This window comes from Prionailurus viverrinus, chromosome B2 (genome assembly GCF_022837055.1).
Source record: "Prionailurus viverrinus isolate Anna chromosome B2, UM_Priviv_1.0, whole genome shotgun sequence".
Lineage (NCBI taxonomy): Eukaryota > Metazoa > Chordata > Mammalia > Carnivora > Felidae > Prionailurus > Prionailurus viverrinus.
The window spans coordinates 28889418-28916517 of NC_062565.1; the positions used below are offsets into that span (position 1 = coordinate 28889418).

Here is a 27100-nt window from a genome sequence, read left to right on the forward strand (position 1 = left end):
ACCAAAAAAGACCCTGAATAGCCAAAGTAATGTTGAACAAGAAAACCAAAGCTGGAGGCATCACAATCTTGGACTTCAAGCTGTTATTACAAAGCTGTAATCATCAAGACAGTATGGTACTGGCACAAAAAACAGACACACAGATGAATGGAATAGAATGGAGAACCCAGAAATGGACGCACAAATGTATGGCCAACTAATCTTTGACAAAGCAGTAAAGAATATCCAATGGAAAAAAGACAGTCTCCTTAGTAAATGGTGCTGGGAGAACTGGACAGCGACGTGCAGAAGAATGAAACTGGACCACTTTCTTACACCATACACAAAAACAAATTCAAAATGGATTAAAGAATGTGAACTAGGAAACCATCAAAATCCTATGGGAGAAAATATGCAGCAACCTCTTAGACCTCGACCACAGCAAATTCTTACTTGAAATGTCTCCAAGGGAAGAGAAATAAAAGCAAAAATGAACTATTGGGACCTCATCAAGATAAAAAGCTTCTGCACAGCAAAGAAAACAATCAATGAAACTAAACAGCCACTGACAGAGTGGGAGGAGATATTTGCAAATGACATATTGGATAAAGGGTTAGTATCCAAAATCTATAAAGAACCCCATATTAGACAATTTGTAATTGTGTCCTTACAAATCAGCACTCCTGTATCCTTGGGATAAATTCTCAGTAGTGCTACTGCAGCCTTGTAGGGTAATTCTTTTAACTTTCTGAGGAACTTCCACACTGTTTTCCAGAGTGGCTGCACCAGTTTGCATTCCCACCAACAGTGCAAGAGGGTTCCCGTTTCTCCACATCCTCTCCAGCTTCTATAGTCTCCTGATTTGTTCATTTTAGCCACTCTGACTGGTGTGAGGTGATATCGCAGTGTGGTTTGGATTTGTATTTTCCTGATGAGGAGTGATGTTGAGCATCTTTTCATGTGCCTGTTGGCCATCTGGATGTCTTCTTTAGAGAAGTGTCTATTCATGTTTTCTGCCCATTTCTTCACTGGATAATTTGTTTTTTGGGTGTGGAGTTTGGTGAGTTCTTTATAGATTTTGGATACTAGCCCTTGGAACTGGAGAGTGTTTGCTAAGTGAAATAAGTCACACAGAGAAAGACAGATACCATATGTTTTCACTCTTATGTGGATCCTGAGAAACTTAACAGAAGACCATGGGAGAGGGGAAGGAAAAAAAAAAAGTTAGAGAGGGAGCAAGCCAAACCATAAGAGACTCTTAAAAACTGAGAATAAACTGAGGGTTGATGTGGGGGTGGGAGGGAGGGGAAAGTGGGTGATGGACATTGAGGAGGGCACCTGTTGGAATGAGCACTGGGTGTTGTATGGAAATCAATTTGACAATAAATTTCATATTAAAAAAAATGAAAACATACATCCAAATAAATAAATAAATAAATAAATAAATAATAAAATAAACTACTTGTTGAGGCTCTCATTCTAGACTTCTTTGGTTCTGCCTTTGCATTCAAACCTGTTTTCCAGAAATAATACAGACACAGACAAATTGCAATTTCATCATCATGCATTTTGGATGCTGCAGTTAACTCTAAATGAAATAAAGTATATGTAAATACATGAGGTGACAAGTATCTCAGAAATTAATACCAAACTACAAATAAAACTTTCATATCATAAATCTAACTTTAAACAATTCCTTTGAAGAAAATCGTCTTTATGACACTCTCATGTTATATACTATTTCGAGATCAAAAATACTAAGGCTCAAACACCAAAGAAATACAAACAATTATTAAGAGAATATTATGAAAAACTATATACCAACAAACTGGATAACCTGGAAGAAACAGATAACCTTCTAAGAACATATGAACTACCAAAACTGAAACAGGAAGAAGTAGAAAACTTGAACAGAACGACTGCCAGCAAAGAAACTGAATTAGTAATAAAAAAATCTCCCAACAAACAAAAGTCCAGGGCCAGATGGCTTCACAGATGGATTCCACCAAACGTTTAAAGAACAGTTAATACCTCAACTATTCCAAACTATTCCAAAAATTAGGGGAAAAAAGGGAAAACTTCCAAATTCGTTCTATAAGGCCAGCATTACCGTAACACCAAAAACAAAGACTCCACTAAAAAAGAGAACTACAGGTCATTATCCCTGATAAACATGGATTCAAAAATTCTCAATTAAATACTAGCAAACCAAATCCAACAATACATTAAAAGAATCATTCACCATGATCAAGTGGGATTATTCCTAGGCTGCAAGGGTTCAATATTCTGAAATCAATCAACATGATGCACCACATTAATAAAAGAAAGGATAAGAACTACATGATCATTTCAATAGATGCAGGAAAAGCATGAGACAAAGTACAACATCCATTCATGATAAAAACCCTCAACAAAGTAGGGTTATAGGAAATATACCTCAACAGAATAGGAACTGCAGAAATGAACCCACAACTATAGGGTCAATTAATCTTCAACAAAGCTGGAAAGTCCATTGGGATAAAGTCTCTTCAACAAATGGTGCTGGGAAAACTGGACAGCAACATGCAAAAAATGAAACTGGACCGCTCTCTTTCACCATACACAAAAATAAATTCAAAATGGATTAAAGACCTAAATGTGAGACATGAAACCATTAAAATCCTAGAGGAGAACACAGACAGTAACTTCCTTAACCTTGGCTGTAGCAACTTCTTACTAGACACATCTCCCGAGGCAAGAGAAGCAAAAGCAAAAATGAACCATTAGGACCTCATCAAGATAAAAAGCTTCTATACAGCAAAGGAAACAGTCAACAAAACTAAAAGGCAACCCACGGAATAGAAGACATTGCAAACAACATACCTGATGAAGGGTTAGTATCCAAAATATATGAAGACTTATAAAACTCAACTCAACCCCCCCCCCAAAATGAATAATCCAATTAAAAAATGGGCAGAAGACATGAATAGACATTTTTCCAAGGGAGACATCCAGATGGCTATGAGATACATGAGAAGATGCTCAACATCACTCATCATCAGGGAAACACAAATCATAACTACAAAATGGTTAAAATCAACAACACAAGAAACAACAGGTATTGGCAAGGATGTGGAGAAATGGGAACTCTCTTGCACTGTTGGTGAGAATGCAAACTGGTGCACTCTGGAAAACAATGTGGAGTTTCCTCAAAAAGTTAAAAATATAACTATTCTACGATCCAGCAACTGCACTAGTATGTATTTACCCAAAGAACACAAAAATACTAATCGAAGTTGGGGCACCTGGGTGGCTCAGTTGGTTAAGCATCCAACTTCAGCTCAGGTCATGATCTCACGGTTCATGAGTTCAAGCCCCACATTGGACTCTCTGCGGTCAGCACAGAGCCTGCTTCAGATCCTCTGTCCCCTTCTTTCTCTGCCTCTCCCCTGCTCGTTCTCAATCTCTCAAAACAAATAAAAACCTAAAAAAAAAAAAAAAAAACCTCTACAACCCAGCAATTGCATTACTAGGTATTTATCCAAGGGTACAGGTATGCTGTTTTGAAGGGGCACATGCACCCCAATGTTTATAGCAGCACCATCAACAATAGCCAAAGTATGGAAAGAGCCCAAATGTCCAGTGATGGATGAATGGATAAAGAAGATGTGTTGGGGCGCCTGGGTGGCGCAGTCGGTTAAGCGTCCGACTTCAGCCAGGTCACGATCTCGCGGTCCGGGAGTTCGAGCCCCGCGTCGGGCTCTGGGCTGACAGCTCAGAGCCTGGAGCCTGTTTCCGATTCTGTGTCTCCCTCTCTCTCTGCCCCTCCCCCATTCATGCTCTGTCTCTCTCTGTCCCAAAAATAAATAAACGTTGAAAAAAAAATTAAAAAAAAAAAAAAGATGTGGTATATATATACAATGGAGTATTACTCAGCAATCAAAAAGAATGAAATCTTGCCATTTGCAACTACATGGATGGAACTAGAGGGTATTATGCTAAGCAAAATTAGTCAGAGAAAGACTAATATCATATGACTTCACTCATATGAGGACTTTAAGACACAGAACAGATGAGTACAAGGGAAGGGAAGCAAAAATAATATAACAGGGAGGGGGACAAAACATAAGACTCTTAAATATGGAGAACAGAGGGTTACTGGAGGGGTTATGGGAGGGGGGATGGGCTAAATGAGTAAGGGGCATTAAGGAATCTACTCCAGAAATCATTGTTGCACTATATGCTAACTTGGATGTAAATTAAAAAAATAATAATAGGGGCGCCTGGGTGGCGCAGTCGGTTAAGCGTCCGACTTCAGCCAGGTCATGATCTCGCGGCCCGTGAGTTCGAGCCCCGCGTCGGGCTCTGGGCTGATGGCTCAGAGCCTGGAGCCTGTTTCTGATTCTGTGTCTCCCTCTCTCTCTGCCCCTCCCCCATTCATGCTCTGTCTCTCTCTGTCCCAAAAAAATAAACGTTGAAAAAAAAGTTAAAAAAAAAAATAATAATAAATTAAAAAAAAACATTTAAAAATAACCATTTAAAATTACTAAGCAAAGGGACATATGTATCCCAATGTTTATAGCAGCATTATCTACAATAGCCAAATTATGGAAAGAACCCAAATGTCCACCAACTGATGAATGGATAAAGATGTGTACACACACACACACACACACACACACACACACACACACACACACTGGAATATTACTCAGCCATAAAAAAAGAATGAAATCCTGCCATCTGCAAGAACATGGATAGAGCCAGAGAGTATTATGCTAAGTGAAGTCAGTCAGTCAGAGAAAGACAGATACTGTATGATTTCACTCCTATGTGGACCTTAAGAAACAAAACAAATGAACATAGGGCATGGGAGAGTGGGGGGAGAGACAGAGAGACAAATCAAGAAACAGACTCTTAACTATAGAGAACAAACTGATGGTTACCAGTGGGGAGGCAGTTGGGGGGAAATGGGTTAAATAGGTCATAGGGATTAAGGAGTGCACTTGTAATAAGCACTGGATGATGTATGGAAATGTCAAATCACTATGTCATACACCTGAACCTAATATTATACTGTATGTTAACTGGTATTTCAATAAAAACTTTTTTAAAATCTAGGAAAGTGGGGCGCCTGGGTGGCACAGTCGGTTAAGCGTCCGACTTCAGCCAGGTCACGATCTCGCGGTCCGGGAGTTCGAGCCCCGCGTCAGGCTCTGGGCTGATGGCTCAGAGCCTGGAGCCTGTTTCCGATTCTGTGTCTCCCTCTCTCTCTGCCCCTCCCCCGTTCATGCTCTATCTCTCTCTGTCCCAAAAATAAATAAACGTTGAAAAAAAAAAAAAATTAAAAAAAAAAAGAAAAAAAAAAGAAAAAAAAAGAAAATCTAGGAAAGTAAATAAGAATTTGGAGGTCAGGATGGATATTGTAATAAAGACAACATGTCATGCGTATATTTTATATATATGTAGCAATTGAATAAAAAAGACAAAGAATCATACAGGAAAAATGGGCAAAGATTGGAAATACAAAGAAAAATCCCACTGACAAACAAACAATAACAAAAAGATACCCAAAATTACTAAGGAAGAGGACATGCAATTCAAGTAACTAAGACATTTCTTTACTGACTAGAAAAACATACAAACACAGATCATACTTATGTCTACTGGGGATGTGGAAAGGAGGCCACCGCATACATTGCTGCCAGGGAAATGTAAGTAATAACACCCTTGTGAAAAAACAATACCCCAATATCCATTAAAATTAAAACCCCAGGGGCACTTGGGTGGCTCAGTTGGTTAAGTGTCTGCCTTCAGCTCAGGTCTTGATCTCTGATCTTGAGCTCCACGTCAGGCTCTGTGCTGACAGCTCAGAGCGTGGAGCCTACTTCAGATTCTGTGTCTCCCTCTCTCTCGGCCCTCCCCCGCTCATGCTCTCTCTCTCAAAAATAAACATTAAAAATTTTTTTTTTTTATTTTAAAAAAAAATTTTTTTTTCAACGTTTATTTATTTTTGGGACAGAGAGAGACAGAGCATGAACGGGGGAGGGGCAGAAAGAGAGGGAGACACAGAATCGGAAACAGGCTCCAGGCTCCGAGCCATCAGCCCAGAGCCCGACGCGGGGCTCGAACTCACGGACCGCGAGATCATGACCTGGCTGAAGTCGGACGCTTAACCGACTACGCCACCCAGGCGCCCCTAAAAAATTTTTTTTTAATTAAAACAACCCCAGAAACTTTTCTCAGTAATAAATCTATTAGCACATATAAATCTATAAGGACATATCTTCAGAGAATATTTACCATAACACTGTTAGTGTAACAGAAAAAAAAAAAAAAAGGAAACTAAGGCAAAAAAAGGAAACTAAATAAATTCCCTTCTGCCAATAAAAAGTTGAAAAATGTATGGCACCTGCAGAATAAAATCTGTTACACAATCATTCAAATCTTAAATGAAAAACATTAGCAAAAACTTTTAAATATGAAACTTTCAGCACTGGCTCCATTGTAGAGAAACAGACTATTTCATAATATGCTGGTGTGGGTATACACAGGTGCAACTTTATGGGAAGGAAACTAGAGGACTCTATTAAAATTTTATATTCCCATGCATTTGGACCTAGCAGCCCAACTTCCAGAAATGTGTCCTACTAAAACATGGCATGATGTATGTGCAAATATATCAAATCATTATACATTGTACACCTTAAACTAATACAATGTTATATGTCTATTTATACATCTAAATAAAACAGAGGAAAACAAGATAAGATTTTCACTACAACCTTTATTTAATAAGACTTGGAAAGAAAGTAAATGTCTACTCTTTTTTTGTTTGTTTTTAATATGAAATTTATTGTCAAATTGGTTTCCATACAACACCCAGTGCTCATCCCAAAAGGTACCCTCCTCAATACCCATCACCCACCCTCCCCTTCCCTCCCACCCCCCCATCAACCCTCAGTTTGTTCTCAGTTTTTAAGAGTCTCTTATGCTTTGGCTCTCTCCCTCTGTAACCTCTTTTTTTTTTTTCTTCCCCTCCTCCATGGACTTCTGTTAAGTTTCTCAGGATCCACATAAGAGTGAAAACATATGGTATCTGTCTTTCTCTGTATGACTTATTTCACTTAGCATAACACTCTCCAGTTCCATCCACGTTGCTACAAAAGGCCATATTTCATTCTTTCTTTTTTTAAAAAAAATTTTTAATGTTTATTTTTGAGAGAGAGACAGAGTGCAAGCAGGAGAGGAGCAGAGAGAGAGGGAGACACAGAATCCAAAGTAGGCTCCAGGCTCTGACCTGTCAGCACAGAGCCCGACACAGGGCTCAAACCCACAAAACTGTGACATCATGGCCTGAGCTGAAGTCAGACACAACTGACTGAGCCACTCAGGAACCCCCTAAATCTTTACTCTTAATAAAATGGTTGAATAAATGATACATATGATACATATACACAATGATACATATACACAATTAAGTAACAACACAAACTTGAAAAAAAATGAGATAGCTCTCTGTATCACTGAACTGGAAAGAAAAAACAGCCACTATGAAGTATAAAATGTAAACAAAACACTCTCTATTTGTTTGTGATTTTTCCATAATTTGAGAAATTGAAAAAAAAAGTGGTCGGGGAAAATTAGATGCTTTGCCTTTTCTTTTTTTTTTTTAATTTTTTTTTCAACGTTTATTTATTTTTGGGACAGAGAGAGACAGAGCATGAATGGGGGAGGGGCAGAGAGAGAGGGAGACACAGAATCGGAAGCAGGCTCCAGGCTCTGAGCCATCAGCCCAGAGCCTGACCCGGGGCTCGAACTCACGGACTGTGACCTGGCTGAAGTCGGACGCTTAACCGACTGCGCCACCCAGGCGCCCTTGCCTTTTCTAAGAATCTCAAATGTCTGAACAGGTGAACCCTCTCCCTCCCCAACCTACCATATCTGACCTCAACCAGTTTTCTACATGCGCCACTACTATACTCATTTCCTCTATAAAACTCAGTGGCTTCAAGATATCTTTTCTCCTTTCCAGATATAAAAACAGTATTAAAATGTATGTATTTTTAATTTTAATTACCCTTTATCTCATTACTATAATTAATTTTTTCATACTCCTGTGGTAGAAATCCCTTGGTATAAATCAACATTACAAATCAGTGTTATTCCACATCTCCTGAACTACAATCCCTTTCAATTCTGAACAAGGAATAGACACTTCTTTGACTAAAGAATGTGTTTGCATCCTACTACATTCATAAATCTCAGCCCCAAGTTTCACAACTCATAATAACAAATGTGGAGGAAGATTGAGGCTTCCTTCATTATTATTTTGTGGATTATTACATAGACCGATGGAAATAAAATCATAGCATTGTGTTCACCCTCTTTCCCAAATCCCCCTTGAAAAATACTGGGTACACTTCATTATTGTTCTATGTCAGGGGTCAATAAACTATGGTCTGCTACCTGTCTATATGGCCTGAAAGCTAAGAATGGTTTTCACATTTTTAAATGACTGCGGGTAAAATCAAAAGAAAAGTAGGGGCACCTGGGTGGATCAGTCAGTTAAGAGTCTGATTCTTGATTTTAGCTCAGGTCATGACCTCCCAGTCATGATATCGAGCCCCATGTCAGGCTGCACGATGGGCATGGAGCCTGCTTAAGATTCTCTCTCTCTCTCTCTCTCTCTCTCTCTCTCTCTCTCTCTCTCCCTCTCTCTCTTCCTCTCTCTCTCCCTCCCTCTCTCTCCCTCTTCCCTTTCCTCACATGTGCTCCCATCAAAAAATACATATATTTTATGACATATGAAATTAAATTCTCAGTGTCCATACAAAAAGTTTTACTGGAACACAGCAATGGTCATTTGTTTGGTATTGTTTAATGCTGTTTTCACACTACAAAGACAGAGGAAAGTATGAGCCTCAAGGCCAAAAGTACAGCTTATCTGGTTCTTTACAGGAAAGATTTGCCAACCCCTATGTTCTGTGTCACATTACATGCCCTACATATTTTTATACTTTTACCTAAACATTCTCCAGCCTTTCCTTCCATATTCAGCATAAAGTCTTGTTAATTATCTATTACTCTCCAGGCAAACACATTCTTCATAGACCTTTGAAATGCACTTCCTCCTGGGAATGTCCTTAGTCTAACCACATCCCTGATCACCTACAAACAGAAAACCAGAATGGAGTGCTAGCAACACCTTAAAAGTTACAAATGAACAAATCAAAACCAAAACCAAACTTCACCACCACCAGCCACCCTCCAAGGTGAAGCTAAAGAGGCTAACTCCCCAGTTAGTGGCTTTCAAACTACCCTATCTTAGAATTGAGGCGTTGTGTAAACTAAATTTTACCGCCACTAAAATTCCTAATGGTCAAACAGCAAGGAGAAAAAAAAGCAAATGTTAATTTCCCAAGTTTAATCCTCTTCAAATCATTGGCTACCAGGAAAAAAAAAGGGGGGTGGGGGAAGTAGACCAATTATATGTAGTATGCATGACCCTAAATCCCTACATTTGATATTTTCTGCAAGTAAATCATCTCTGGCCCCCTGGAGTAAAAGGTTAAATCTTGCACTGTGTTTGTAGACAATATCACAACTTACATAGGAACAAGATAGGCCGTTGGGCCATTTCCTCCTATAGGGTACACCAAAATTTGCCCATCTCTTTCAGTCAGCATTCTGCATACCAAGTGTTGGGGGAGAAGAGGCGGGACAAGCTGCCTTTTCTATGAACAATGTCAGACACTCCTAGCACTAACTCCTCCCCAGCCTCATCACACCTCTACCCTGCACTAGGTCCTCCCCAGCTCCATCACCTCTATTCAGGACCTCCTCCCCAGTCTCATCATACCTCTATCAGCAGAGTCTTCCTCCAAAGTCACAGGCGTGCAAAGCTTCCAGTAACAGAAGAGGAAAGCAGGAAGGCTATAATGCAAAAGTCTGGAGTTCCCACACAAGCATCATCTGCTCTTTGGGAAGATCTCAAGTCATAGCCCGAAAAGTGAAATTGGCTCGCACCCACTTAACAGGTGTTTACCGCACGCTTGCTAGAGGCCGGGCAACGAGCGAAGAGCTTAGGATAGAAAGGTGAGCAGCAAAATGGCAGCTCTCCCGGGGCTCCCACTCCACTGGGGGAGGTAAACAATGTCTTTAAAGCCCGCCTAGGAATGCGAGGAGCATTTGAAGCCCACGGCAGGGACAATTTACCTAATCCTGTAATGTTAAAAGGCTAAAACTCAACCAGTCGGAAGTGACGTGACAGCTGAAACTTGCAGGTCCGCCACGTAACTGGCCGCCGCCTCAGCTAGCCACCTTCTCCCTGGACTGGCCTGAAGAGAGGATAAGTGTAGCTCAAAGTCCGCAACCTCCCTTGCCCTGCCCCCAGCGGCTCCCAGTCCCACCCGGGACCAGCAAGCGTGGCCAGAGCCGGGGCCCGCAGCCCGAGTGGGACTGCAGCGGTCTCTGGCACCCATCGGCGCCCTGCGGGCAATGGGGCTTCAGCGCTCAACCAGGCGCATGCGCGGCCCTCTTTCTCCTGAGGATTCCTCGGGTCACCTGAACGACCGCATTTCGGCCACCTGCCCCTCCGGGTCCCTTCTCGCTCTTGATTCCTCCAGCTGTTTCTCACCTCTGACCCCCTCCTTCTCCTTCTCCGCAGGCACTGCTAGGCCTTGCGGCGGCCGCCAGCCGACACCAAGGCTTCCACTGACACGAGCCTCTCGGCGCGGCTTCCGCTTCCGGCGAGTATTGTGTGTCGCGCTGCGGGGCGGGGGCGGGGGGAGGAGGAAGGAGGGAGGCAGCGCTCCGGCGGCTCCGCGCCCCGCACTCCCGGACCTGAAGCCGGGAAGGTAGGTGCTGTCCCGCTGCCGCGCCCGGGCCCTGGGGCCTGCCCCCGCCGGCCGGCTCGGCACGCCGCGTCCCAGCGCCCCGCGACTGCGTCACCGGCCCCCCGCACGTAACCACAGCTGCCTCCGCCCGCCTCGGGCCCGGGCGGACGTTTTGCCGCCCCGGCGACGTCAGCGCGTCCGGCGTTGCTTGGCTACCCCGCCGTTCCCCCGTCCCGCTGCCGCTCGCCTCCCCGGGTGAAACTCTGACGCCGTCACCGCGGGCCTCGGCTGCGTCATAGCGGCGGGCATCCCACCTTCACGTCACACCTTCTCCTCACCTGGACACGCATTCCTCCCTCCCTGTCAACCACGACGTTTCCTCTCCCCTTCTCCAATCCCCCTACGCCAGATCTGGCGAGAGAAGATGGAGACGAGGGTGGGCATGAGTTGTGGACGACGCTCAGGAGAGGGTCGCAAGGTGGGACCCCGGACAGTGGTAGAAACAAAATGAGGACGTCCCTCAAGTTTGCCCTTCTACTGAGACACAAGGAATAGAGGGAAAGAAATTACCAACCTGGAGGCACCCAAGGCCTCACTATGGCTGTAACTCCAAGTCCTCTCTATACATCCCTAACCTTTTCCCCATTTCTCTTTCACACCACTTCTTTGCCAGTCTAGATCCATCCTGGTCCCTAACTCTGCATACAGTTCAACTTACCCCAGGTGAGGAGACCACCTAATTTCTAGAAAAAAGGGACAGGTTCACTAGTTGGATTCTCTTCGAAGAAAAATCATCTAACTCAACTTCTCTCCTAGTTGAGGAAAGAATTCAGGTCCAAATAAGGTATCAGCTCCAACTCCAAATTAAACACTTTTCATGTGTGCCAACAACAATATATACAGTAATCATTGTTAACCCTATTCACCACATGGCCACTTCTTTCTTAGCACTTAGACCTACTAAATTTCCTTTCTTCTGTTGGAAGGGAGGGTGGATAGAGAAATCCATGGTTTCATCGATAAAAGTGGTGATTTTCAAGGAAGGAGTGGGGGGCCAGCTTTATAAATCTCTTTGATGCATTTCCAACATTTTGAGCCTTAACTTGAGGGAGACTTTAATTGCCTCTTTATCTAACTCCCAGCCAGTCCAGAACCTACTAGTTGGAGGCACAGTACATCCAAGGTATTAGTTATCAGTAGCTATTTCAAAACTCCAGTCACTGCTGAATATTTAGGATAGACTTGTCAGCCTTCTTTTCAAGAAGTATATACTCTTTAGTGTAGTTGCCACGTATTAATCACTTTTCAGCAGTCCTAAATGTCTAAGTGCACTCAAATAAATGAGATGTTGGGTGAATAATGTCATTCCAAGAAGAAGACACACTTCCCCTAGACTACTCTAATAAAGGGAAGAATAATTTCAAGTTTTCCTGAAAAGAAGAGGTTGTTACCCTTGCCTAATATTCCTTTTATTACCTTTGAAACAGAGGACAATGGCAGAGAAGCCTATGCTCCAGGGGGCTATTGTAATAAAACTCTTCTGTAACATTAAACTTTAAAATATACTTAAGAAATCTTAATACTTGGACTTTTATGGCATGTTTCACTTTCCCAAGATCCTTTCTCACTATTAGAAAACTATATCTAGTAGGGATACAATGGTCTGCTTTTAAGATACATGTGTACTGAGCCTGGATCAGAAGAAGTGTGCTGGGCTAGAGTTGAAAGAAGCCTCTAATAAGAGAAAGCAGAGGTAAAAGACAAAAGAGATTGGTGGTTGGGTGTCAGTTTGCTGAACAGGAAAAAAAATTAGATTGATGGTTGGGAGTCACAAGGTTTGGAAATAGAGAAACAAAAGAGAGGTTGTATCTAGTGGAAGAGAAAATGTAAAATACCAAGATGGGGCTAACTGCAGTTAGGATTTATCATGGGAGTAAATGCCAGTCCAGGGACACAAAAAAATTAAACCTCCAACTAATATTTTTCTTTCTCTGCCCCCTTTTCATCCCTAAGTTAAATAATGGCAGAAACAAGTCTGTTAGAGGCTGGAGCCTCTGCAGCCTCCACAGCTGCAGCTCTGGAGAACTTACAGGTGGAGGCGAGTTGCTCTGTCTGCCTGGAGTATCTGAAGGAGCCTGTCATCATTGAGTGTGGGCACAACTTCTGCAAAGCTTGCATCACCCGCTGGTGGGAGGACCTAGAGAGGGACTTCCCTTGTCCTGTCTGTCGAAAAACATCTCGCTACCGCAGTCTCCGGCCTAATCGACAGCTAGGCAGCATGGTGGAAATTGCCAAGCAGCTCCAGGCTGTCAAGCGGAAGATCCGAGATGAGAGCCTCTGCCCCCAGCACCATGAGGCCCTCAGCCTTTTCTGCTATGAGGACCAGGAGGCTGTATGCTTGATATGTGCAATTTCCCACACCCACCGGGCCCACACCGTCGTGCCACTGGATGATGCCACACAGGAGTACAAGGTGGGGAACCACACACATGATGCCAACATGGGGCATGAGGGAGGAGCACAGACAATGGGAGACTCCCTAGGTAAAGGATCCTAAGCTCCTAACAGCAAGACCATAACTGGTCTTTACTCTCTAGTCCCCTCAGAGCTACGAACACAGAGGGCACAGAGTACATCTAATCAGTTATCCCCAAGCATGGGGATATGTGTGGTGTTGTAATGTATTATATAAATGAATGAAACCACTTGGAGATTATCAAACTTAGGAAAAACTGAAAAGTAGTCTGGTTTCATTTTTTTTTTTTTTACATTTATTTATTTTCGAGAGACAGAGTGAGACAAAGTGAGAGTTGGGGAGAGGCAGAGAGAGAGGGAGACACAGGATCGGAAGCAGGCTCCAGGCTCTGAGCTGTCAGCACAGAGCCTGATGCGGGGCTCAAACCCACAGACCATGAGAGCATGACCTGAGCCGAAGTTGGACACTCAACCAACTGAGCCACCCAGGTGCCCCTAGTCTGGTTTCATTCTATCCCCCTGCTCAAAATGTTCTTTATTTTCCCATTGGTATTGGGAATAGATAACATCAGTTTACACTGATCCCCACCAGACTAAGATGTTTGCATCTTCCCAGATAATGGATAATGTGGCATCTGATTTAAGTACTGCTGGGACACAGGGTAAATGTTCAAGTAGTAGGAACTAAAGATTTTAATATGTTAGCACTGTATCAAGTATTTTGCTTAATTATGTTAATAAAATCTTGGAAGCAAGATTTAAAGTAGTCTACAGTGTAAGTAATACGGATTTATTTGCAGGTGGTTAGAGTTTGATGAGAGGACAAGTTTAAAGAAGACTATCAGAATACAGAAAGTCACTTTGACCATAATAGGCAGTCACTTGAGTAACAAAATGACAAGATTGGGGAAGGACACGGAGTTGGTGACAGCTGGACAACTGTGAGATTCAGTGAGAGGAAAGTTCTTGGTGAGCAAGGAAGATGATGGGGACAGACTGGTTGCAGGAGGAGGGACCAAAAGTTGACACCCCAAATGACAGAGAAAGAAGTGGGATCAAGAGATGGTGAGATAGACAGGAAGCAAACAAATGGTTTCAAACTAATGGGTTAAGCTCTGAATGTAGGATATGCCAGCCACCCCAAAATCCCACCTCTCCCACTTCCCACCCTCAGGAAAAACTGCAGAAGTGCCTGGAGCCCCTGGAGCAGAAATTGCAGGAGATCACCCGCTGCAAGTCCTCTGAGGAGAAGAAGCCTGGAGAGCTCAAGGTAAAGGCAGGTGATTCCATTTGGGCTGCTTTGCAGGCAATTAACCATACATTATTTAATCCACCAGTTCTGATTCATTGGAAAACTGCTTTTCTCTTAAAAACAATGGTATTTTGTTAGGCTTCTTTGTCATTAAACATTGCATTAAAGTATTTGTCATGAATTAAGTATTGTAGAGAAGGATGTAAGAGGTGAAGGAAGGATGGACAGAATATTTTACATCTGACAAGTTGAGGGAGTTCATGCGCATTGGTCTTTTTTCTTGTAAAACGGGAAGAGAGGCAGGGAGAGAGCAGGGATAGGAGTTTCTTAGAGGGATTGAGGAGAGGAGAATTTGGAAGGCTCACTGGGGTGGAAGAAAGAAGCAACTGACCAAGAGCTCACAAAAATGCCCAGTGACTTTTAGGACTACCTTCTCTTAAGTAAGCTCAGGTATGCTAGATGATGTTGGTTCATTCCTAGACTGTTCCCCTGTCTACCCTACATCTGTAGGATCCTATCTGTCCTTCAGGCAGGATAAAAGCCACTTCCTATGTAGCCTTTCTTGACCCTTCAGAAATTGATTTTCTTAATTTTCATATAATTTTACTTCTCTTTCATGTATTACCATAGTTGTAGCATGATATTTTGGTAACTGTCTTATTTTATTGGACAGTGAACAATTCCTAATAGTGGCAGTAATAACTGTTTATTGAGTCCTGTGTGTTAATTCATTGGGTGTCCATGACATTGCAAATGTACAGAGTTGTGTTAAGTTTTAGTGGGACCTAGATGAGCTGTCAGACAAAGGGAAGGAAGTCCTGAAGGTCATCTTTAGCAAGGGTGAACTTAGATCTCTTGTAAAGTGAGTATTATTACCCCTAGTTATCACAGGAGGAAACAACTTGGATAAGTTCTAGTCCAAGATCACATAGCCAGTATGGGACAAAATCAGGGATATTAGCTCTGCATGAATCTATAAATATGTATTAAGTTTCCAGTATAGGCCAAATTCTGTGTTTGACACTGGGGAACAATGATGAGCAAACACACAGTCCCTGTCCTGCTTAAGCTTACAGTCAAGTAGAGAAAACAGATAATGACATGGCACAAAAAGCACAGTTGCAAATTCATAAGAAGACAACATAGAAATTTGACCTCATTAAAAGCTTCCAGAAGAAATAATTCGCTTTTGGAGTTGAGATTTAGGGATCACCAGAGATTAAACACAACTTTGAAAATAGTAGGAACACTAATTTTTTAACAATGACAACATTGTGACAGAAAGCAAGTATTATTAAGTATTACTAAGTATTACCTTAGTCCTTTATATATTTGAATAAAACAAGATTTTGAACTTTTAAAATATTAATTTTGATTGCAAAGGTGAACTTTAAAAAAAAGTTCTTTGTTCTTTTGGAGGGCTCCTGAGAAACTTAAAATATGTGAAAACGAAGCTTATTCCCAGTCATTAACTTTCCTGTTCCTGTTGATCACCTTCTTAAAGGTAAAGGATAAAGAGGGGAATAAAAATTTTTAAAAACCTTTTAAATGCTTGAACAGAACTGTGGTATTTTTAAAAATTCAGTGGTCTCTGAAACTACCACCAACATTCCTTTTGTAACCATTTGAATTCTCCGAAACCTCTCCCTCATCCCTATTTCCAGAATCAGACCCAATGCCCCTTTTAAAAATAAATAATTTGTAATTAACCATGCTGAAGTGGAAATTATAGATAAAATAACTTATCTGCATAATTTTAAAAAGAGATTATTATGCCCAAACACACACACACACACACACACACACACACACACACACAACATAGAGGAAAGTGATTTATAATAAAATCTGGTATGTAAATATTTGGGCATTACTATCCTGAAAGACACCACAATATAGTTTTATCCTTGCATCTCTCTGTGACACCATCAACAATGCAACAAATACAAATTCAGACTCAGGTAATTGCGTAGTAATGTTGACAAGCACCACAAGCAGCTTAGCTCTTAGTGACATAATTTTTCAAAATGATAAGTAACTTTTGATAAAGTTCTAAGAAAAACAAAATACAGTCTTAGTTTTATTCAGCTGTTTCTGAAAAAATCAGGTATATTAAAATTGGGTAAGAATTACTCTGTTTATGTATAAAATGGCATTTAAGTCTAGGCCTATGTTTTTGAATATCCAGCGGAACATAGAAAATGATGCAGGACTGTGCATGTTGCAGGGTCATCTCACACATTGGACTGCTAGAAGCCCACCAGAGTACCCCCTATTATGGCAAACAAAAAGATGCCCCTTGTTTCTAAAATATCCCTAGTGGGAAGTAACACCTTCATTAAGAACCACTGCCATACAACTATAGAGTGGGAAAAAAAAAGAGAAGAATGATGGGATTATATAAGAGAGACCCCTTTGGCTTCCTATTAAATATAGTTATTAATCCTAAATTCTACCCATACATCACCTCTCAACATAGACACACATGTAGACACACACACACACACACACACACACACACACACACAGGAAAAAAGGTTGTATTTCAAGGGTTGGTAACCTTAGAAATAAAATTCAGTTATTTTATCAGCATAATTGAGTTTATTCAGGAATAGCAGAGAACTGCAATTCAGGACAAGCAAGTTAAGGCAAAACCATAGGCAAGTCCAGAGAACAAAGGAGAGGACCACTCTTTTATATAGGAAAGGCGGGGATTGGGAAGAAAATCCTTGGAGTAAACTTGGAGTTTAGAGTATAGTGACTTTTTATTGGCTAGGTTGTGACAGTCTATCATTGGCTGGGCTTGTTGACTGCAAAAAGAAAACCTTTCTTCCTCCTGCTGGTGTAGTAAGGTAGTATGGACCTATAAGGTACATCTCTACCTGTTGGGATAACAATTGACCAGTGGTGGGGTGTGAGTGCTCCCCCTGCTGGCAACCTGACCATTTTAGCCAGGTTTCCTTTTATTAATTTTCACAGAGTAAATGTGTTAAGAATATATTTTGTTCCAGTGTGTACCTGAGAAGGCAGCAGTAGAATGGGAAGCAGCAACTCTAGAACTGGAGCTAGCCAGCCTCTGCTGAGAATTAGCTTGAAATCCAGAAACACCAGGCTTGTAAGGCTTTGCAGCCCCTCTGTATTCACCCTCAGCCGTACCTTTCAGTTTCTATCTGCATTTTACTTCCAGAGTCCCAATCTCTGCTTCTCTCTTGCTTCCCTGTTGGGTTTATTTCTCCCCATCAGTCATATGACACTTGGAGAATACGTCTGAGCAGATCACTTGTTGCAGTGGAGGTAGAGAAGGAAGGATGTGCTTGCTAATAACCCTCAGAAAGTATTATGGCTGGTGTTTTAGTCCCATATTATCAAACTTCAGGAATGTTAAAGGTTTAAGTCTGTGTGGTAGCTGAGAGAAAAACGTCAAATTTCAATATATAATTCACTAACAAATTTCTGGAACCTATTCCTGGGATGGGAACTGTCAGTTGTCTGAAGTGACTTGAAACTATTAACATGTTATTCCCTGAAATCTATATACAGTTGACCCTTGAACAACAAAGTTAGGGGTGCCAACCCCAGTCCAGTCAAAAATCAGCATATAACTTTCAACTCCCCAAAAACTTAATTCTTAGTAGCCTACTGTTGACCAGAAGCATTAGTGATGACATAAAAAGTGATTAATACCTATTTTACATGTTTGTATTGTATACTATATTCTCACAATAAAGTGAGCTAGAGAAAGGAAACTTACTGAGAAAATCGTAAGGAAAAGAAAATACCTTTATGGTACTATACCATATTGAACCAAAAAATTCTGTGTATAAGTGGACTCTCACAGTTCAAACTCATGTTGTTCAACAGTCAACTGTATATATTTGGTAACAACTCATAACTAAAATCTTACTGATTCTGATACTTTTCCAGTTGGTCTCTGGTTTTTAGTGGGTAGATGTCTAGCAATATACAAATGATGATCATCTGGTCTCCAACTTCCCAGTATTTATTATTTTCCTTTTCTTGATACATTTCATTAGCTATAACTTTAGCATTGGAACTAGCAAAAATATCTTGTATCCATAATAATAGATGTCTCTATATTATTGAGTTCTTATATCTTGCATTTTTTTCACCAAACCAGAAGTATAGCTTTTTTAGAAGTTAATTTAATAAAGAAAATTAAATATTTTTTCAAATAATTTTTTTAAAGTTTATTTTTATTTGAGAGAAGGACAGAGAGCAAGCAGGGGAGGGACAGAGAGCAGGGGACAGAATCCCAAGCAGGCTCTGTGTTGCTGCTACAGAGCCCTATGTGGGGCTTGAACTTATGAACCATGAGATCATGACCTGAGCTGAAGTCAAGAGTTGGACGCTTAACTGAGCCACTCAGGCACCCCTAAAATTAAAATTTTTTTAAACACTGATTTTTTTTTTTAATCTCCCCAGTAGTCTTCACTCCCAAGTCACCAGTAGGGGTGATAATGGGGATGGAGCCATTACTTAGAGGAGATTTCAATGGAGAGAAACATGAGTGTCCTGTTAGAGTATTTGCAATGACACTGGAAATCTGTTAATTCATACACATGGTGGGTAGGGAAAGGCTCCCTTATGCCCCACTGGCCCTGTTAAGTATAATGCTTTCCCTATTTTCTTAGAGACTAGTGGAGTGTCGCCGACAACAGATCTTAAAGGAATTTGAAGAGCTTCATAGGCGGCTGGATGAAGAACAGCAGATGTTGCTTTCACGCCTGGAGGAGGAGGAACAGGACATTCTACAGCGCCTCCGAGAAAATGCTGCTCACCTTGGAGACAGGCGCCGGGACCTGGCCCATTTGGCTGCTGAGGTGGAGGGCAAGTGCTTACAGTCGGGCTTCGAGATGCTTAAGGTTCGACCTTTGCCCCTGTATAGCCTCTCAGGTCAAGTGCAGTATAGCTTTGCACAGGCCATTCTGTCAACCTGGGATGCTCACCCTCCTGCTCTGCTTCTCTAATCCAGTTCTTTCTTCCAGACATACTCAAAGGATCTTTTTCTACAGAAAGTCTTCTTCTGATTTCTCCCATCCCCTTCTAATCATTTCTGTGTTCTTATGTCTTGTGAACAATATGTGCTTAATTTGTACCAAAGAAAAAATTCACTCCTTTGAAAGGAGGGAAATCTAGTCTGAATCAGTGAAAAAACTATACATTAAAAATTATGTGAATGCAGTTGCCATTACTTTTAGGTCCTGGAACTTGATTTACCTAGTGCTAAAAACAAACAAACAAAAAAATAGAAACCTAGTTTGAAGGACACTTGAAATTATGTATAAATAATATATTAACTTTTGCTATGTAAATAATGACTCTAAAATGTTTGAAATAATTTGTTCTTTTAAGCAGATGAATGGTGTTAGCAAGGTTGTAGGAAACATATCTCTTTTTAGAGATGAGATTACCAGCATTTGAATCAGTGGGGCTTCATTGTACATTTATCTGCATGTTATGTATTGCTTGGTACTTATTCTTGTGTCCTTTCATGTATGTGTGTTCTGCCTTCCACATTAAACTGGGAAATCCTTGGGGGGCAAAGATTTGTCTTCTTTGTCTTCTGGACCCCAAGTATTCAAAAATCAGGATTGGCACACAATTATCAATGTTTATTAACCAGTACCAGATGGGGATAACAACAACAACAACAGGAAAGTGATTCATTCCAATGCCACCAGTCTGTACTGATCCTCAAGGAGACAGGTGTGTGGTTGGTACTTGGGGGACAGAGAATAGAGCAGACACAATCCCTGTCCCTTGCATTGAGCTCCCAGTGTCCTTGAGGAGCAAGACAAACACACAAGAAACCATTTGGAAATGATATAAATTACCAAGCTTGATGCTATCCAAAAGTTGAAAACAGAGATCAGATTGGGAAAGATGTACTCTGATCCCTCTGGAGCTCTTCCCTTTGCATTTTGACCCTCAGATTGCCCTATTCCTATTTTATAGATCTAGAATTTTGGGGAGGAGGGGGAACCTTTTGCCTTTAGGACCCTTGACTACCAGGACCAATATTGCTTTCTTTTCTCCTTCCCTCTAGGATGTCAAAAGTACCCTGGAAAAGTAAGTGATTCTTGCATCTCTTTGAGTGAGTTAGGTCTTGGCTTAGAAACCAAGGGTACAGTAAGGAGTAGGGGAGAATGATGGGAAAGTCACACAGTGTCTGGATAGGATGTGGGAGAAGGTTCATTGCGTCCATGAAGGCTGTTAGAGAGCAAATCATTGGGAGTAAGAGTACATTACCATTTCCCCATTGAGCATCAGGACTAACTTGGTAAGGAAGAAACCAAGGTAATGTAGAACCAGATGCTACCTTTGTCCATGGGTGGAAATGTGTCCAAACAAGACAGACAAAGGAAGGGGTTGGGAGAGTGGGGAGGGTGATTACCCATTTGCATGAAATATAGCAATACCCCCAGAAAGTTCTGAGACTCATTCTTAAAATAAGACTCTGTCCAGGGGACCCTATGGCTCTCCATAGATTGGCAAAAGAAAGCAGTAAGTACTTGTCTTCAGGGAGGAGGGAGAAAATGGGAGGATGAAGAATTTTAGTTTCTCCCTAAATATGACAATATCTGCATACTCACTCAGCTGGAGCTTCCCCTGACCCTGCCCTTTCTTCCCCTATCTCCCTATCCCTCCTAGATGTGAGAAGGTGAAGACCATGGAGGTGACTTCAGTGTCCATAGAGCTGGAAAAGAACTTCAGCAATTTCCCCCGACAGTACTTTGCCCTAAGGAAAATCCTTAAACAGCTAATTGGTGAGTTGTTCCCAAAAATAAACTAGCAGAGGAAATCAGCAGAGAAGAAAGTCTTTAAGTCCCACTTTATCTGGGCTTCAGTTGTACCATCTGTCATTTTGTGCCCATGGCCACACCCACCCCTTTACCTGGCTTTCAATCTCACTGTGAGTGACAGAGCTTAGGTGTCATCTACTCTTAGGCCCACACTTTTCTAAATAGGGACCCATAGAAGTTAAATAATATGCCTAAACTTGTCCCTTTTTGAGAACGAGAGGGAGTGCCATTAATATTTACTCAGAGAAAATAGTCACAAACCAGGACTGTTCCAGGAAACCAGATACATGGTCACCCTATCCCTGGACCATACTGCTGTCTTGCTGTGTATCTTTCTTAACATTTTCTGTCCTTTCTGGCCCTTGGACTTTGACTTGTGCTTCATCACTCAGTGAGATGATGTCACAGGGGGATGAAAAAGGGATAAGGCAGGAGCCTAAACCATCAGCCCTTGCAGAATTGAGATTATTATCTGTTTACTTTAGGGCCAGGGTAAGAAGGGAAGCTGTTGTTCCCTCCTCTCCCTTAGGTGACAGCATGGATTGAGAAAGTTAATCAAACCATGGTGTTCTGGGGACCTTTAAGGAAACAAGTTTGTAAAGGCAGGCTGGGAGAGTGAGGCAGGGGCATTTAGCTATTCCCATCCTCATCTAGCTCCCCACTCTGGCTTCTCCCGCCAGCGGATGTGACCCTGGACCCAGAGACTGCTCACCCTAACCTAGTCCTGTCCGAAGATCGTAAGAGCGTCAAGTTTGTGGAGACAAGACTCCGGGATCTCCCTGACACACCACGGCGATTCACCTTCTATCCTTGTGTCCTGGCTACTGAGGGCTTCACCTCAGGCCGACACTACTGGGAGGTGGAGGTGGGTGATAAGACCCACTGGGCAGTGGGCGTGTGCCGGGACTCCGTAAGCCGAAAGGGCGAGCTGACTCCACTCCCTGAGACTGGCTACTGGCGGGTGCGGCTGTGGAACGGGGACAAATATGCAGCCACCACCACGCCTTTTACCCCTTTGCACATCAAGGTGAAACCCAAACGGGTAGGCATATTCCTAGACTATGAGGCCGGCACACTGTCTTTTTACAATGTCACAGACCGCTCTCATATCTACACCTTTACTGATACTTTTACTGAGAAACTTTGGCCCCTCTTCTATCCAGGCATCCGTGCTGGTCGGAAGAATGCTGCACCACTTACAATCAGGCCCCCAACAGATTGGGAGTGACAGGTAGGGATGTGGGAATAATTGGGGTGAGTCAGGGTCAAGAGCTATGGGCCTTCCTTCCTGTGACCTGCTGGAACGTCTTCGTGTCTGCCTGGTTCCAGTCCTGCACTGTTTAGGGGAAGCACCTTGGTTTCTAGAATGGTTTATATGGAGGAGTATGTAGGACTGGTCTGGGATGAGCACACAGCTGTCTCTCTCCTAACCGTCAGAGTGGGGAATTAGTTCCCAGGGGTTATCTCCCCTGAAGTCCATCAGGTTTTCTATTGCACATGGATAGGTTAGGAAGGAAGGAGAGGCTTTTCCAGAAACAAAAAGTCTGTGAGAGGGTCTGACTTGCTCAAAACCAGAAGAGGAAACAGAAACCCCTGTACGTTCTTTTAAGGGGTTCTTATTTGTTGAGAAAGATCAGAGGGGTCTGTGTACCTCTAGACTAAAATAAAGATGAATGATAGTTGCTCTTGTGGGTCTAGAAGTTAAGGAGTTTTTTTGTTTGTTTGTTTTTTGTTTTTGAGAGCAGAGATTGGGCATCAAGAAGATTAGAAAGGAAGTTGGGAAAGGGGCTAAAGGAACAGATTCCTAACAGGGTTTCTTTGGTCTTCTACTCCCAGAGTAAGTTGCCATTATGAGTAGGATTGGCCAGAGGTAGGAATGTGGGGAGGAGAGGGTGAGAAGAAATGAGAGGAGAACCCAAGTCCCTGCCTCAGCCTTCAGCAAAGCTGGCTTATTGCCTGTCTCCTTAGAGTTGGTTGTCTCCAAGAATCGGTCAGTCACCTTTCTCCTGCAGAGGTGAGGTGCCAGAGACCCCTCAAGACATGTCTACCCTTTCACTGCTTTCCCAAGGGGACCTGGAAAGGACAGTCAAGTATTAGAGGAAAGAGAAAGGTATTTCTATCCAAAGCCCTGGCCTTAAAGAATGTTACTAAGTATCTGCTCCCAAGTTGTCAGCCTTGTTACTTGGCTAAGGTGTCCAAGCCAAAAAGGGAGAAGGAAAATGGAGTCTTCCTCACCCTGAGGACAGGGTAGAAGACAGGGTATGTAGAGCAAAGTGTCACATAGGCAACCTCCTTTAGCCTATGTTCATATGGCCTGGAACTAGTGTTCACAAGAGCCAGTCTCTTGCATATTTGTTGCCATCCTTCACCTTTTGCCATTTCCCCTATCAGAGAATGTAAATCATTTTAACATTAGGCCAAAATAAACAACTTGTAGGGTACATATGTTGTCAAAAAAGGTTAAAGCGATGCATGCCAAACCAAACTAAAATGATTTGGAATATCTGCTACTTGGGTGATCAGGGATTCACAGAAGATTGGGACAAGAAACTGCAGTTTATTGAGAGTGTTTCACTTCCTCCTACCACCTCAACAGGACTTTGTCCAGACTCTCCTCTTACCTTTGTGCCTTGACTGTGGTTCTTTGTGGCAAGATGCTTTGGTTGGTAAAACATAACATGGAACAAAGGATCCACTGAAGTGATCTCTGTGTTGTGTGGTAATTTGACAATGGCCTTGTGTTACGTAAGAATCACTGATGTTAAAAGTGCATGTTCTTGGGGCTATCCTCAGTGATTGATCAAAGTCTGGGGTAGGGCTGGGCCTCTACATTTTAAACATACTCCTCATTTGAATTTAGGGAACTTTGGGAAATTAGTCCCAGAGGAAGTTTGGGCCATTTCTTCTGAGCTGAAGGGCTGGTTCCCTGCCTGGCCTGATGGGGTTTGAGAAGGGAGAGAGGCCTCATTCTCTCCTTACTTAATTCTGCCCTCTCCCTGTCTCAGGGTTCATTCATGTTATGCCCTTCCACCCCACATTCCTCTACTCTTGACTTCAGGAAATGCTGGTCATTATCTATGAGACAAAGGTAAACACAGGATGTCAAACAGAACAAACAGGAGACTGAGGTCAGAGTAAGGGATGTTAAATATATGCCTTGGGTAGGGGTCTGGGGGAGAGGAGAGTTTCAGAGACAGGAGATGCTGTCAAAATTTCTGTGCTCCAGTACCCAAGACTAGGAGTTAGCTAGGATCACCTACTATGTGTCTAGCACTGCATAACACGAAGTGTTTTTTGGGTAAGTGGAAAGGAATGGGAATAAGCTGTACTTCCCTCCCTCCACCACCCTCATGATCCTTTCCAATTTCACTCCCACCAGTACCAGTGCTTTTTTTGAATGTATAACTTCTGTTTCTTCAGTCTGTAGATCTTCAGGCATCTATCTACCTTTGGCTTGTGGAGAGTAGGGAAGAAGTTCTAGCAGGTATAAATTGCATATAACCATCTCCCCAGCCTATCTACATAAAGAGACCAGTATTCTGTCCTGAAAATATTTCCTAGTTTAAGATAATCTCCTGTTCCACTAGCCTTTCCTACCTAGTACAGTTGATCATGGGCTTGAGGAAGACTAGAAGAAAGCCAAAACTCAGAAAGGCGCCCTGGGCTTGGATTGCATGGATGAGTATGGGTTTACAAACAGCTGGGTCTGTGAGGCCACAGGGTGGCGCCAGAGTAAGGATCTCCCTGAGAGAGGCCCAGGAACTACACTTCCCAGGAGGCTTTGTGCAGGCGCCCGAGACGGAGCTATCGGAGGGGCAGGACCTGCGGACGCTCGCTTGTGAGGCGCTAGTGCAGCGTCGATGGCTGGCCCAGTAAAGGACCGAGAGGCCTTCCAGAGGCTAAACTTCCTGTACCAGGCAAGTCCGTCGGGGCGTTTGGGGAGGCGACTGGGTTTGGCCGGCCACCGAGTGACGGTTTCCCTCCCCTAGGCCGCCCACTGTGTCCTTGCGCAGGACCCCAAGAACCAGGCGCTGGCGAGGTTTTACTGCCACACGGAGAGGACCATCGCAAAGCGGCTGGTCTTGCGGCGGTGAGACGCTCCGAGAGCCTGGTGGCGGGCGGGACGTGGGAAGAATGGGGAGAATGAGCGCAGGCGCTCGGATCACCATCCCCCTCCGCCCACAGGGACCCCTCAGTGAAGAGGACCCTCTGTCGTGGCTGCTCTTCCCTTCTTATCCCTGGCCTCACCTGCACCCAGCGTCAGAGACGTGAGTGCTCCCGCTAACGTGGGGTAATTGAGGTGCAGTAGTGGGTTGGGGAGGGCATCCCCTTCCTCGCTTTAGATGGGCGTCTAGCGTGGGATTTGCAGCAGCCGACATTTTCCAGCTTTGGGTTAAATTGGTAACTCCTCTGGGACAAACTAAGATCTGGACAATAGGGAAATGATGTTGCTATAAGAGGTAACCCACCCATACATAATAATAGGTGTTATTTTGCATTGTGGGGGACAGGATTCACATCACTGTTTTCATTCATTCATTCAACAAATATTGATTTTTCTTTCTAAGGTGTATCAAGTATTGTATGAGATGCATTATTCTCATTGAAATTATAGTCTGATAGAATAGACTAAGAAACAATTAAAATAGTGTAGAAAAATGCTTTAATTGGGGAGGTAACATTACTTATACCAGTAGTGATGAGGTTCATGATAAGCAAAAGGAGTGAAGAGATGGAAATTCTAGGCATGTGTGAGGACTCTGAGACAAGAGAGCTTGTGGTGCTGTCAAGGAGACCAGAGTTTAGGAGCCTGTAGTTTGAGGTGGGCAAGGTTAAAGCATGAGGCTGGAGAAGGAAACAGGGCAGATCTTAAAGAGACTTCTAAGGACTTTGGACTTTATCTTAAAGGATACAAAAAAATTGATGGACTCTAAGCAGGGGTAAGACATCTCAAATTTGTATTCAAAGTTGGGGAGGGTTGGAATTCGTACCGAAAAACTGGAGGCAAAATTGGATGAAGGAGAGCTTTTCTTCTCCTAAATCTGGGCACTCTTTCCCCACCCACCCCTGCTTAAACCCCAGGATGCAGGGGACAGCGCTGGACAGTACAGACCTGCCTAACATGCCAGCGCAGCCAACGTTTCCTCAATGATCCTGATCATCTGCTCTGGGGAGACCGGCCTGAGGCCCAGCTGGGGAGCCATGCAGGTGAGAGGTTTGTAGAGGAAAACTGAGGATACTCCAGGAAGATAGGAGTGATGGGGGGCATAGATCTGATGAGGTTACACAGGTGGATTCTACGTTGCTGGGAGAGGTGCCACAGTCTTATAAAACCCAAATTCTCATCTACACAGATCCCAAATCTCCACAACCCCTGCCAAACACAGCCCACCCCATTCTAGCCCACCTCTGTGAGGAGAAAGTGCAGCATGAGAGCTCCAGCCACCAGTGATGGATTCATCTTATCTTCGAAATAAATAAAGTATATTGGTGTCTCACTTTGTGTGATTCTGTGAGTATTTCAGCTCTTCATTCTATTTTCCTCTGTTTCAGTTTGTATTTCTCTGTCACTGGCTAACCTCTCTGCCTTTACCATGTTCATATTCCTACAATTTGGGGAGATCCTGATTTCTATAAACCACTTGCCCACTGAGCAGCTTCCATTTCCAGGATACTGACCCCAGTGCTCCTTCATCCCTGCTTCCTTAGTGCAATGCCACATTTGGAACTCAGGATCCAGGGTTGTTGGCAAG

At 42.8% G+C, this 27100-nt stretch overlaps 3 protein-coding genes across 7 annotated transcripts in view; 2 read left to right on the top strand and 1 right to left on the bottom strand.

The window, feature by feature from the left end:
- Positions 1 to 11480, bottom strand: part of LOC125166410 (uncharacterized) — a 27139-nt gene extending 15659 nt beyond the window's left edge. Inside the window, exons 1-2 of the mRNA XM_047860344.1 lie at positions 11432 to 11480; positions 10598 to 11084 (exon numbers count right to left, since the gene is read on the bottom strand). Coding sequence (XP_047716300.1) covers positions 10598 to 11084; positions 11432 to 11480 — 536 coding nt within the window. The remainder of the gene's footprint in view (positions 1 to 10597; positions 11085 to 11431) is intronic.
- On the top strand, positions 10704 to 23032 carry TRIM39 (tripartite motif containing 39). 4 transcript variants are annotated; one of them, XM_047858194.1, is made up of 8 exons: positions 10704 to 10817; positions 12810 to 13269; positions 14446 to 14541; positions 19176 to 19406; positions 20591 to 20613; positions 21196 to 21311; positions 22028 to 22212; positions 22511 to 23032. In XM_047858194.1, exons 2-8 carry the CDS (start codon positions 12817 to 12819, stop codon positions 22580 to 22582), a joined length of 1176 nt encoding a protein of 391 aa, XP_047714150.1. In that variant the 5' UTR covers positions 10704 to 10817; positions 12810 to 12816; the 3' UTR covers positions 22583 to 23032. The 4 variants fall into 4 exon arrangements, with proteins under 4 accessions (XP_047714150.1, XP_047714147.1, XP_047714148.1 ...); XM_047858191.1 differs by having other exon boundaries at positions 22028 to 23032; XM_047858192.1 differs by having other exon boundaries at positions 10761 to 11519; positions 22028 to 23032.
- Positions 22610 to 26845, top strand: RPP21 (ribonuclease P/MRP subunit p21). 2 transcript variants are annotated; one of them, XM_047858195.1, is made up of 5 exons: positions 22610 to 25264; positions 25337 to 25437; positions 25533 to 25615; positions 26430 to 26555; positions 26702 to 26845. In XM_047858195.1, the coding sequence occupies exons 1-5, from the start codon at positions 25208 to 25210 to the stop codon at positions 26797 to 26799; spliced, it is 465 nt and encodes a 154-aa protein (XP_047714151.1). In that variant the 5' UTR covers positions 22610 to 25207; the 3' UTR covers positions 26800 to 26845. The 2 variants fall into 2 exon arrangements, with proteins under 2 accessions (XP_047714151.1, XP_047714152.1); XM_047858196.1 differs by having other exon boundaries at positions 24190 to 25264; positions 26430 to 26562.
- Positions 26846 to 27100: the final 255 nt, after the last annotated feature.

Bases quoted from the DNA above. Each gene is read 5' to 3' on its own strand.
- TRIM39 (XM_047858191.1), top strand. From the start codon at position 12,817: ATGGCAGAAACAAGTCTGTTAGAGGCTGGAGCCTCTGCAGCCTCCACA. The intron at 20,614-21,195 runs GTAAGTGATTCT...TATCCCTCCTAG, and splicing joins GTCAAAAGTACCCTGGAAAA to ATGTGAGAAGGTGAAGACCA. The intron at 21,312-22,027 runs GTGAGTTGTTCC...TTCTCCCGCCAG, and splicing joins AATCCTTAAACAGCTAATTG to CGGATGTGACCCTGGACCCA.
- RPP21 (XM_047858195.1), top strand. From the start codon at position 25,208: ATGGCTGGCCCAGTAAAGGACCGAGAGGCCTTCCAGAGGCTAAACTTC. The intron at 25,265-25,336 runs GCAAGTCCGTCG...TCCCTCCCCTAG, and splicing joins GGCTAAACTTCCTGTACCAG to GCCGCCCACTGTGTCCTTGC. The intron at 26,556-26,701 runs GTGAGAGGTTTG...TCATCTACACAG, and splicing joins CCAGCTGGGGAGCCATGCAG to ATCCCAAATCTCCACAACCC.